This window comes from Oncorhynchus mykiss, unplaced genomic scaffold, assembly GCF_013265735.2.
Source record: "Oncorhynchus mykiss isolate Arlee unplaced genomic scaffold, USDA_OmykA_1.1 un_scaffold_87, whole genome shotgun sequence".
In the NCBI taxonomy this organism is placed as follows: domain Eukaryota; kingdom Metazoa; phylum Chordata; class Actinopteri; order Salmoniformes; family Salmonidae; genus Oncorhynchus; species Oncorhynchus mykiss.
This window is the reverse complement of record NW_023493659.1, coordinates 2,441,833-2,451,832: the sequence shown is the minus strand read 5'-3', so window position 1 is coordinate 2,451,832 and position 10,000 is coordinate 2,441,833. Positions and strand designations below refer to the sequence as shown.

Genomic DNA, 10,000 nt, shown 5'->3' with positions numbered 1-10,000 from the left:
GGAGGAAGAGAGAGAGGGAACAAGGAGGAAGAGAGAGAGGGAACGAGGAGGAGGAGGAGGAGGAGGAGGAGAGAGAGGGAACGAGGAGGAAGAGAGAGAGGGAACGAGGAGGAAGAGAGAGAGGGAACGAGGAGGAGGAGAGAGAGGGAACGAGGAGGAGGAGGAGGAGAGAGAGGGAACGAGGAGGAAGAGAGAGAGGGAATGAGGAGGAAGAGAGAGAGGGAACGAGGAGGAGGAGGAGAGAGAGAGGGAACGGGGAGGAAGAGAGAGAGAGGGAACGAGGAGGAGGAGAAGAGAGAGAGAGGGAACGAGGAGGAGAAGAGAGAGAGAGGGAACGAGGAGGAAGAGAGAGAGGGAACGAGGAGGAGGAGAGAGAGGGAACGAGGAGGAGGAGGAGGAGAGAGAGGGAACGAGGAGGAAGAGAGAGAGGGAATGAGGAGGAAGAGAGAGAGGGAACGAGGAGGAGGAGAGAGAGAGAGGGAACGAGGAGGAGGAGGAGAAGAGAGAAGGAACGAGGAGGAGGAGAGAGAGGGAACGAGGAGGAGGAGGAGGAGAGAGAGGGAACGAGGAGGAAGAGAGAGAGGGAACGAGGAGGAAGAGAGGGATGGAAGAAGGAGGGAGGGGGAGAGAGAGGGAACGAGGAGGAAGAGAGGGATGGAAGAAGGGAGGGAGAGAGAGGGAACGAGGAGGATGAGAGAGAGAGAACGAGGAGGATGAGAGAGAGGGAACGAGGAGGAGAAGAGAGAGAGAGGGAACGAGGAGGAGAAGAGAGAGAGAGGGAACGAGGAGGAGGAGGAGAAGAGAGAAGGAACGATGAGGAGGAGGAGGAGGAGAGAGAGGGAACGAGGAGGAAGAGAGAGAGGGAACGAGGAGGAGGAGGAGAGAGAGGGAACGAGGAGGAAATGAGAGAGGGAACGAGGAGGAAGAGAGGGATGGAAGAAGGAGGGAGGGAGAGGGAACGAGGAGGAAGAGAGGGATGGAAGAAGGGAGGGAGAGAGAAGGAACGAGGAGGATGAGAGAGAGAGAACGAGGAGGATGAGAGAGGGAACGAGGAGCAAGAGAGGGGGAACGAGGAGGAAGAGAGAGGGGGAACGAGGAGGAAGAGAGAAGGAACGAGGAGGAAGAGAGAGAGGGAATGAGGAGGTAGAGAGAGAGGGAACGAGGAGGAAGAGAGAGAGGGAACAAGCAGAAAGAGGAGAGGGGAAAGGAGAGAGAGAGAGAGAGGGAACGAGGAGGAGGAGGAGGAGAGAGAGGGAACGAGGAGGAGGAGGAGGAGAGAGAGGGAACGAGGAGGTAGAGAGAGAGAGGGAAGGAGGAAGAGAGATAGGGGAAAGGAGAGAGAGAGAGAGGGGGTAAAGGGGGAGGGGTGGATATGCAACTGGTTTAAACCGCTTATTTTACTGACCAATCAAATCACAAGCTCCAAATATAGTCCTTCTCAATTGGCCAGTCCGTTATCTACCACTGTCTCACATTGGCTGTCATCTCTTCATGCCCTTATCCCAATGTCCAATCACCTTGCAGATCCACTTCCTATATTCTTCCCAGTGTCCAATCACCTTGACGATCCAGTTCCTGTATCCCTCTCATTGTCCAATCACCTTGTGTATCCAGGGTGTGAAGGCGGAGACTTTAGTGTAGACGCCAGGTGAGTGTTGCATGCGACAGGAGTGACCCCACGATGTCACACCGTACACTACCCACCCTCCTCCCGGACGCTCACACACCAACGGGCCGCCGCTGTCTCCACGGCAACTGTCCACGCGGCGCTCCGATTGGCCGTCTGTCCCGGCGCAGAGCATGCGGCTAGTGAAGGCTCCGTGGTAACGCTGTTGGCAGTGACGACGGGGGAGAAGGGAGAGAGGAGCCTGTTGGAGGGTCTTAGAGTAGGACCGACCTGGAGGACAGAGAGAGACGATTACCATTACACTGGGCCTTTAGTCTGTTTAATCAGAGAGACGATTACCATTACACTGGGCCTTTAGTCTGTTTAATCAGAGAGACGATTACCATTACACTGGGCCTTTAGTCTGTTTAATCAGAGAGACGATTACCATTACACTGGGCCTTTAGTCTGTTTAATTAGAGAGACGATTACCATTACACTGGGCATTTAGTCTGTTTAATCAGACGATTACCATTACACTGGGCCTTTAGTCTGTTTAATCAGACGATTACCATTACACTGGGCCTTTAGTCTGTTTAATCAGAGAGACGATTACCATTACACTGGGCCTTTAGTCTGTTTAATCAGAGAGACGATTACCATTACACTGGGCCTTTAGTCTGTTTAATCAGAGAGACGATTACCATTACACTGGGCCTTTAGTCTGTTTAATCAGAGAGACGATTAACATTACACTGGGCCTTTAGTCTGTTTAATTAGACAATTCACATTCAACTGGTCCTTTAATCACCAACACACCCACTAACACCCCCCTGGCCTTCCACACTAAATCACCCACTAACACCCCCCTCATCTTCCACATTAAATCCCCCACTAACACCCCCCTCATCTTCCACACTAAATCACCCACTAACACCCCCCTCGTCTTCCACACGAAATTACCCACGAACACCCCCTGGTCTTCCAAACTAACACCCCCCTGGTCTTCCACACTAAATCACCCACTAACACCCCCCTCATCTTCCACACTAAATCACCAACTAACACCCCCCTCATCTTCCACACTAAATCACCCACGAACACCCCCCTCGTCTTCCACACTAACACCCCCCTGGTCTTCCACACTAAATCACCCTCCTCAACTTCCACACTAAATCACCCACTAACACCCCTCTTATCTTCCACACTAAATCACCCACCAACACCCCCCTTATCTTCCACACTAAATCACCCACTAACACCCCCCTCATCTTCCACACTAAATCACCCACTAACACCCCCCTCATCTTCCACACTAAATCACCCACGAACACCCCCCTCATCTTCCACACTAAATCACCCACTAACACCCCCCTCATCTTCCACACTAAATCACCCACTAACACCCCCCTCGTCTTCCACACTAAATCACCCCCCTCGTCTTCCACACTAAATCACCCACAAACACCCCCCTCGTCTTCCACACTAACATCCCCCTGGTCTTCCACACTAAATCACCCCCCTCATCTTCCACACTAAATCACCCACCAACACCCCCCTGGTCTTCCACACCATCACCCCCCTGGTCTTCCACATTAAATCACCCACTAACATCCCCCTGGTCTTCCACACTAACACCCCCCTCATCTTCCACACTAAATCACCCACTAACATCCCCCTGGTCTTCCACACTAAATCACCCACTAACACCCCCCTCATCTTCCACACTAAATCACCCACTAACGCCACCCTCATCTTCCACAATAAATCACCCACTAACACCCCCCTCATCATCCACACTAAATCACCCACGAACATCCCCCTCGTCTTCCCCACTAACACCCCCCTGGTCTTCCACACTAACACCCCCCTGGTCTTCCACACTAAATCACCCCCCTGGTCTTCCACACTAAATCACCCACTAACACCCCCCTCATCTTCCACACTAAATCACCCACTAACATCCCCCTGGTCTTCCACACTAAATCACCCACTAACCCCCCCCCCCCCTCATCTTCCACACTAAATCACCCCCCTGGTCTTCCACACTAAATCACCCACTAACACCCCCCTCATCTTCCACACTAAATCACCCCCCTGGTCTTCCACACTAAATCACCCATTAACACCCCCCTCATCGTCCACACTAAATCACCCCCCTGGTCTTCCACACTAAATCACCCACTAACACCACCCTGGTCTTCCACACTAAATCACCCACTAACACCACCCTGGTCTTCCCCACTAAATCACCCCCTAACACCCCCCTGGTCTTCCACACTAAATCACCCACTAACACCCCCCTCATTTTCCACACTAAATCACCCACTAACACCACCCTGGTCTTCCACACTAAATCACCCACTAACACCACCCTGGTCTTCCACACTAAATCACCCACTAACACCCCCCTCATCTTCCACACTAAATCACCCACTAACACCACCCTGGTCTTCCACACTAAATCACCCACTAACACCCCCCTCATCTTCCACACTAAATCACCCACTAACACCACCCTGGTCTTCCACACTAAATCACCCACTAACACCACCCTGGTCTTCCCCACTAAATCACCCACTAACACCCCCCTGGTCTTCCACACTAAATCACCCACTAACACCACCCTGGTCTTCCCCACTAAATCACCCACTAACACCACCCTGGTCTTCCCCACTAAATCACCCACTAACACCACCCTGGTCTTCCACACTAAATCACCCACTAACACCACCCTGGTCTTCCACACTAAATCACCCACTAACACCACCCTGGTCTTCCACACTAAATCACCCACTAACACCCCCCTGGTCTTCCACCCCCATCTCACCTGTGCCTCCCTCCCATCTCACCTGTGCCTCCCTCCCATCTCACCTGTGTCCCCCCTCCCACAATCTCACCTGTGCCTCCCTCCCATCTCACCTGTGTCCCCCCTCCCATCTCACCTGTGCCTCCCTCCCATCTCACCTGTGTCCCCCCTCCCATCTCACCTGTGTCTCCCTCCCATCTCACCTGTGCCTCCCTCCCATCTCACCTGTGTCCCCCTCCCATCTCACCTGTGCCTCCCTCCCATCTCACCTGTGTCCCCCTCCCATCTCACCTGTGTCCCCCCTCCCATCTCACCTGTGCCTCCCTCCCATCTCACCTGTGTCCCCCCTCCCATCTCACCTGTGCCTCCCTCCCATCTCACCTGTGTCCCCCCTCCCATCTCACCTGTGTCTCCCTCCCATCTCACCTGTGCCTCCCTCCCATCTCACCTGTGTCCCCCTCCCATCTCACCTGTGCCTCCCTCCCATCTCACCTGTGTCCCCCTCCCATCTCACCTGTGTCCCCCCTCCCATCTCACCTGTGCCTCCCTCCCATCTCACCTGTGTCCCCCCTCCCATCTCACCTGTGTCCCCCCTCCCATCTCACCTGTGTGTCCCCTCCCATCTCACCTGTGCCTCCCTCCCATCTCACCTGTGCCACCCCTCCCCCCATCTCACCTGTGCCTCCCTCCCATCTCACCTGTGCCTCCCTCCCATCTCACCTGTGCCTCCCTCCCATCTCACCTGTGCCACCCCTCCCCCCATCTCGCCTGTGCCTCCCTCCCATCTCACCTGTGCCTCCCTCCCATCTCACCTGTGCCTCCCTCCCATCTCACCTGTGCCTCCCTCCCATCTCACCTGTGCCACCCCTCCTCCCATCTCACCTGTGTCCCCCCTCCCTCCCATCTCACCTGTGCCTCCCTCCCATCTCACCTGTGTCCCCCTCCCATCTCACCTGTGTCCCCCTCCCATCTCACCTGTGTCCCCCCAGCCTGTGATGTGACAGTTGGAAGCCTGTTTCAGGACTCTCTCCTTGCGTAGCGGCAGACAGGCGGGCAGGACGTGCCGACTGAACGCCACACATCGACCGCGGCCCTTCCCCGCCACTCCCGGCGATAGACGCACCAAGGCCAGGTCGTAGTCGTTGCTGTGGAAACGGTAGCTAGGGTGCAGGACGATCTGATCGACGGCGTACTCCTCCTCAAACTCCTCGGGAACCAGAGAATGGTAATCCCCTACCCTCACCTTGTACTGTTTAGTACTGTTACCATCCCTGGGGGAGAGAGAGGAGAGTTAACCAGAGAATGGTAATCCCCAACCCTCACCTTGTACTGTTACCATCCCTGGAGGAGAGAGAGGAGAGTTAACCAGAGAATGGTAATCCCCAACCCTCACCTAGTACTGTTACCATCCCTGGGGGAGAGAGAGGAGAGTTAACCAGAGAATGGTAATCCCCAACCCTCACCTTGTACTGTTACCATCCCTGGAGGAGAGAGAGGAGAGTTAACCAGAGAATGGTAATCCCCAACCCTCACCTAGTACTGTTACCATCCCTGGGGGAGAGAGAGGAGAGTTAACCAGAGAATGGTAATCCCCAACCCTCACCTAGTACTGTTACCATCCCTGGAGGAGAGAGAGGAGAGTTAACCAGAGAATGGTAATCTCCTACCCTCACCTTGTACTGTTTAGTACTGTTACCAACCCTGTTTCCTGTTTCATGTCTCTCTATCAGAGTGTCTGAATGTACCTGGAGACAGTAACTCCCACTATTCTCTGTTTCCTGTTGCCTGTTTCCTGTCTCTCTATCAGAGTGTCTGAATGTACCTGGAGACAGTAACTCCCACTATTCTCTGTTTCCTGTTTCCTGTCTCTCTATCAGAGTGTCTGAATGTACCTGGAGACAGTAACTCCCACTATTCTCTGTTTCCTGTTTCCTGTCTCTCTATCAGAGTGTCTGAATGTACCTGGAGACAGTAACTCCCACTATTCTCTGTTTCCTGTTTCCTGTCTCTCTACCAGAGTGTCTGAATGTACCTGGAGACAGTAACTCCCACTATTCTCTGTTTCCTGTTTCCTGTCTCTCTATCAGAGTGTCTGAATGTACCTGGAGACAGTAACTCCCACTATTCTCTGTTTCCTGTTTCCTGTCTCTCTATCAGAGTGTCTGAATGTACCTGGAGACAGTAACTCCCACTATTCTCTGTTCTCTGTTTCCAGGAGAGCACACGCTACATGCTATCCATCACACGCTACACACTACCCACCACACACTACCCACCACACGCTATCCACCACACGCTATCCACCACACGCTATCCACCACACACTATCCACCACACGCTATCCACCACACGCTATCCACCACACGCTACCCACCACACGCTACCCACCACACGCTATCCACCACACGCTATCCACCACACGCTATCCACCATACACTACCCACCACACGCTATCCACCACACGCTATCCACCACACGCTATCCACCACACGCTATCCACCACACGCTACCCACCACACACTACCCACCACACGCTATCCACACGCTATCCATTACAGGATCTACAGTCCATCTGTCAACTCATACACAATCATACTATCTGCTCCTCCTCCTCCTCCTCCTCTTCCCTCTCCTCTCCTTTCCTCTCCTCTCCTCTCCTCTCCTCTCCTCTCCTCTCCTCTCCTCTCCTCTCCTCTCCTCCTGTCCTCTTCTCTCCTCCTCTCCTCCTGTCCTCTTCTCTCCTCTCATCTCCTCTCCTCCCGTCCTCTTCTCTCCTCCTCCTCTCATATCTCCTCCTCTCATCTCCTCTCCTCCTGTCCTCTTCTCTCCTCCTCCTCTCATCTCCCCTCCTCCTGTCCTCTTCTCTCCTCATCTCATCTCATCTCCTCTCCTCCAGATCCGAGATCTGGTGAGTGTGCTAATGATAAAGATTGAGAATATGGAGAGGTGCAGTAGAGTGAAGGGGAGAGGAGAGAAGAGAGAAGAGAAGGGAGAGGAGATAGAAGAGAGGAGAGGAGGAGAAGAGAAGGGAGAGGAGAGATAAGGGAGGAGAGAAGAGAGAAGAGAAGGGAGAGGAGATAGAAGAGAGGAGAGGAGGAGAAGAGAAGGGAGAGGAGAGATAAGGGAGGAGAGGAGAGAGAAGAGAAGGGAGAGGAGAGAGAAGAGAAGGGAGAGGAGATAGAAGAGAAGGGAGAGGAGAGAAGGGAGAGGAGAGAGAAGAGAAGGGAGAGGAGAGAGAAGGGAGAGGAGATAGAAGAGAAGGGGGGGGGGAGAGAAAAGAAGGGAGAGGAGAGAGGAGAGAGAAGAGAAGGGAGAGGAGAGAGAAGAGAAGGGAGAGGAGATAGAAGAGAGGAGAGGAGAGAGGAGAGAGGAGAGGAGGAGAAGAGAGGAGAGGAGAGAGAAGAGAGGAGAGGAGAGAGAAGAGAAGGGAGAGAAGAGAAGGCAGAGGAGAGAGAAGAAAGGAGAGAGAAGAGAGGAGAAGAGAGGAGAGGAGAGAGAAGAGAGGAGAGGAGAAGAGAAGAGAGGAGAGGAGAAGGAGAGGAGAGGAGAGAGAAGAGAGGAGAGGAGAAGAGAGGAGAGAGAAGAGAGGAGAGGAGAAGAGAGGAGAGGAGGAGAAGAGAGGAGAGGAAGAGCCTTCCTGCCAAACCCCATCTCCTGTTACAAAAACACAGATCGTTCCGGAAACAGAACTTGACACGGGAATCCGACGCACTTCCCTGTCATAACTTTCTACCACACAGATAGAGCTCACACAGACACAGGGATCACCACATAGAAAGAGCTCACACAGACACAGGGATCCTTCCACAGCAGAACACATTAAACAGGACACAGTCCCCCCTACTCTGACTGTTTGCTTTCCGATCTGAGAGAATAACTCGTTGTTCTCTAGACCTGTTGTATCTTTAGGAGTGACGGTATCATCTCCATATTCCTGCGTCTACATCTGTGTGTGTGTGTGTGTGTGTGTGTATGTGTGTGTGTATGTGTGTGTGTGTGTGTGTGTGTGTGTGTGTGTGTGTGTGTGTGTGTGTGTGTGTGTGTGTATGTGTGTGTGTGTATGTGTGTGTGTGTGTGTGTGTGTGTGTGTGTATGCCATCTCTATTACAGCAGTATTGAAAGGTGACACTTCAAATCCGGAAGTCCCCCATTTAGACTGAGTGTCGACCTGCAGAGATATAACGGCCTGCTAAAACTGCACTGGGTTTAAACGGACAATCTAGGATTCAAAAAACAATCCTGTCACTTTTAAAATGTCCAAAAATGGATGTCCCAGTCCCAGATTGTTCCTTTAATATTTATCTGAACCTGATCAGTCAACTGTAGAACCAGGGAATATCAGAACCTGATCAGTCAACTGTAGAATCAGGGAATATCAGAACCTGATCAGTCAACTGTAGAACCAGGGAATATCAGAACCTGATCAGTCAACTGTAGAACCAGGGAATATCAGAACCTGATCAGTCAACTGTAGAATCAGGGAATATCAGAACCTGATCAGTCAACTGTAGAATCAGGGAATATCAGAACCTGATCAGTCAACTGTAGAATCAGGGAATATCAGAACCTGATCAGTCAACTGTAGAACCAGGGAATATCAGAACCTGATCAGTCAACTGTAGAATCAGGGAATATCAGAACCTGATCAGTCAACTGTAGAACCAGGGAATATCGGAGACCGATCAGTCAACTGTAGAACCAGGGAATATTTGAACCTGATCAGTCAACTCTAGAACCAGGGAATATCAGAACCGATCAGTCAACAGTAGAACCAGGGAATATCAGAACCTGATCAGTCAACTGTAAAAACCAGGGAATATCAGAACCTGATCAGTCAACTGTAGAACCAGGGAATATCTGAAGCTGATCAGTCAACTGTAGAACCATGGAATATCAGATCCTGATCAGTCAACTATAGAACCAGGGAATATCAGAACCTGATCAGTCAACTGTAGAACCAGGGAATATCTGAAACTGATCAATCAACTGTAGAACCAGGGAATATCAGAACCTGATCAGTCAACTGTAGAACCAGGGAATATCAGAACCCGATCAGTCAACTGTAGAATCAGGGAATATCAGAACCTGATCAGTCAACTGTAGAATCAGGGAATATCAGAACCCGATCAGTCAACTGTAGAATCAGGGAATATCAGAACCCGATCAGTCAACTGTAGAACCAGGGAATATCAGAACCTGATCAGTCAACTGTAGAACCAGGGGATATCAGAACCTGATCAGTCAACTGTAGAATCAGGGAATATCAGAACCCGATCAGTCAACTATAGAACCAGGGAACATCAGAACTTGATCAGTCAACTGTAGAACCAGGGAATATCAGAACCTGATCAGTCAACTGTAGAACCAGGGAATATCAGAACCCGATCAGTCAACTGTAGAACCAGGGAATATCAGAACCTGATCAATCAACTGTAGAATCAGGGAATATCAGAACCTGATCAGTCAACTGTAGAACCAGGGAATATCAGAACCTGATCAGTCAACTGTAGAATCAGGGAATATCAGAACCTGATCAATCAACTGTAGAATCAGGGAATATCAGAACCTGATCAGTCAACAGTAGA

The 10,000-nt window shown here is 51.6% G+C and overlaps 1 protein-coding gene across 1 annotated transcript in view; it reads right to left on the bottom strand.

Moving 5' to 3' along the window:
* Window positions 1–1,268: 1,268 nt before the first annotated feature.
* Window positions 1,269–10,000, bottom strand: part of LOC118947013 (neurotrypsin-like) — a 51,426-nt gene continuing 42,694 nt past the window's right edge. The window contains 2 exon segments of the mRNA XM_036972013.1: window positions 1,269–1,897; window positions 5,391–5,686. Of these exon segments, the coding sequence (XP_036827908.1) occupies window positions 1,587–1,897; window positions 5,391–5,686 (607 nt within the window). The 3' untranslated portion in view covers window positions 1,269–1,586.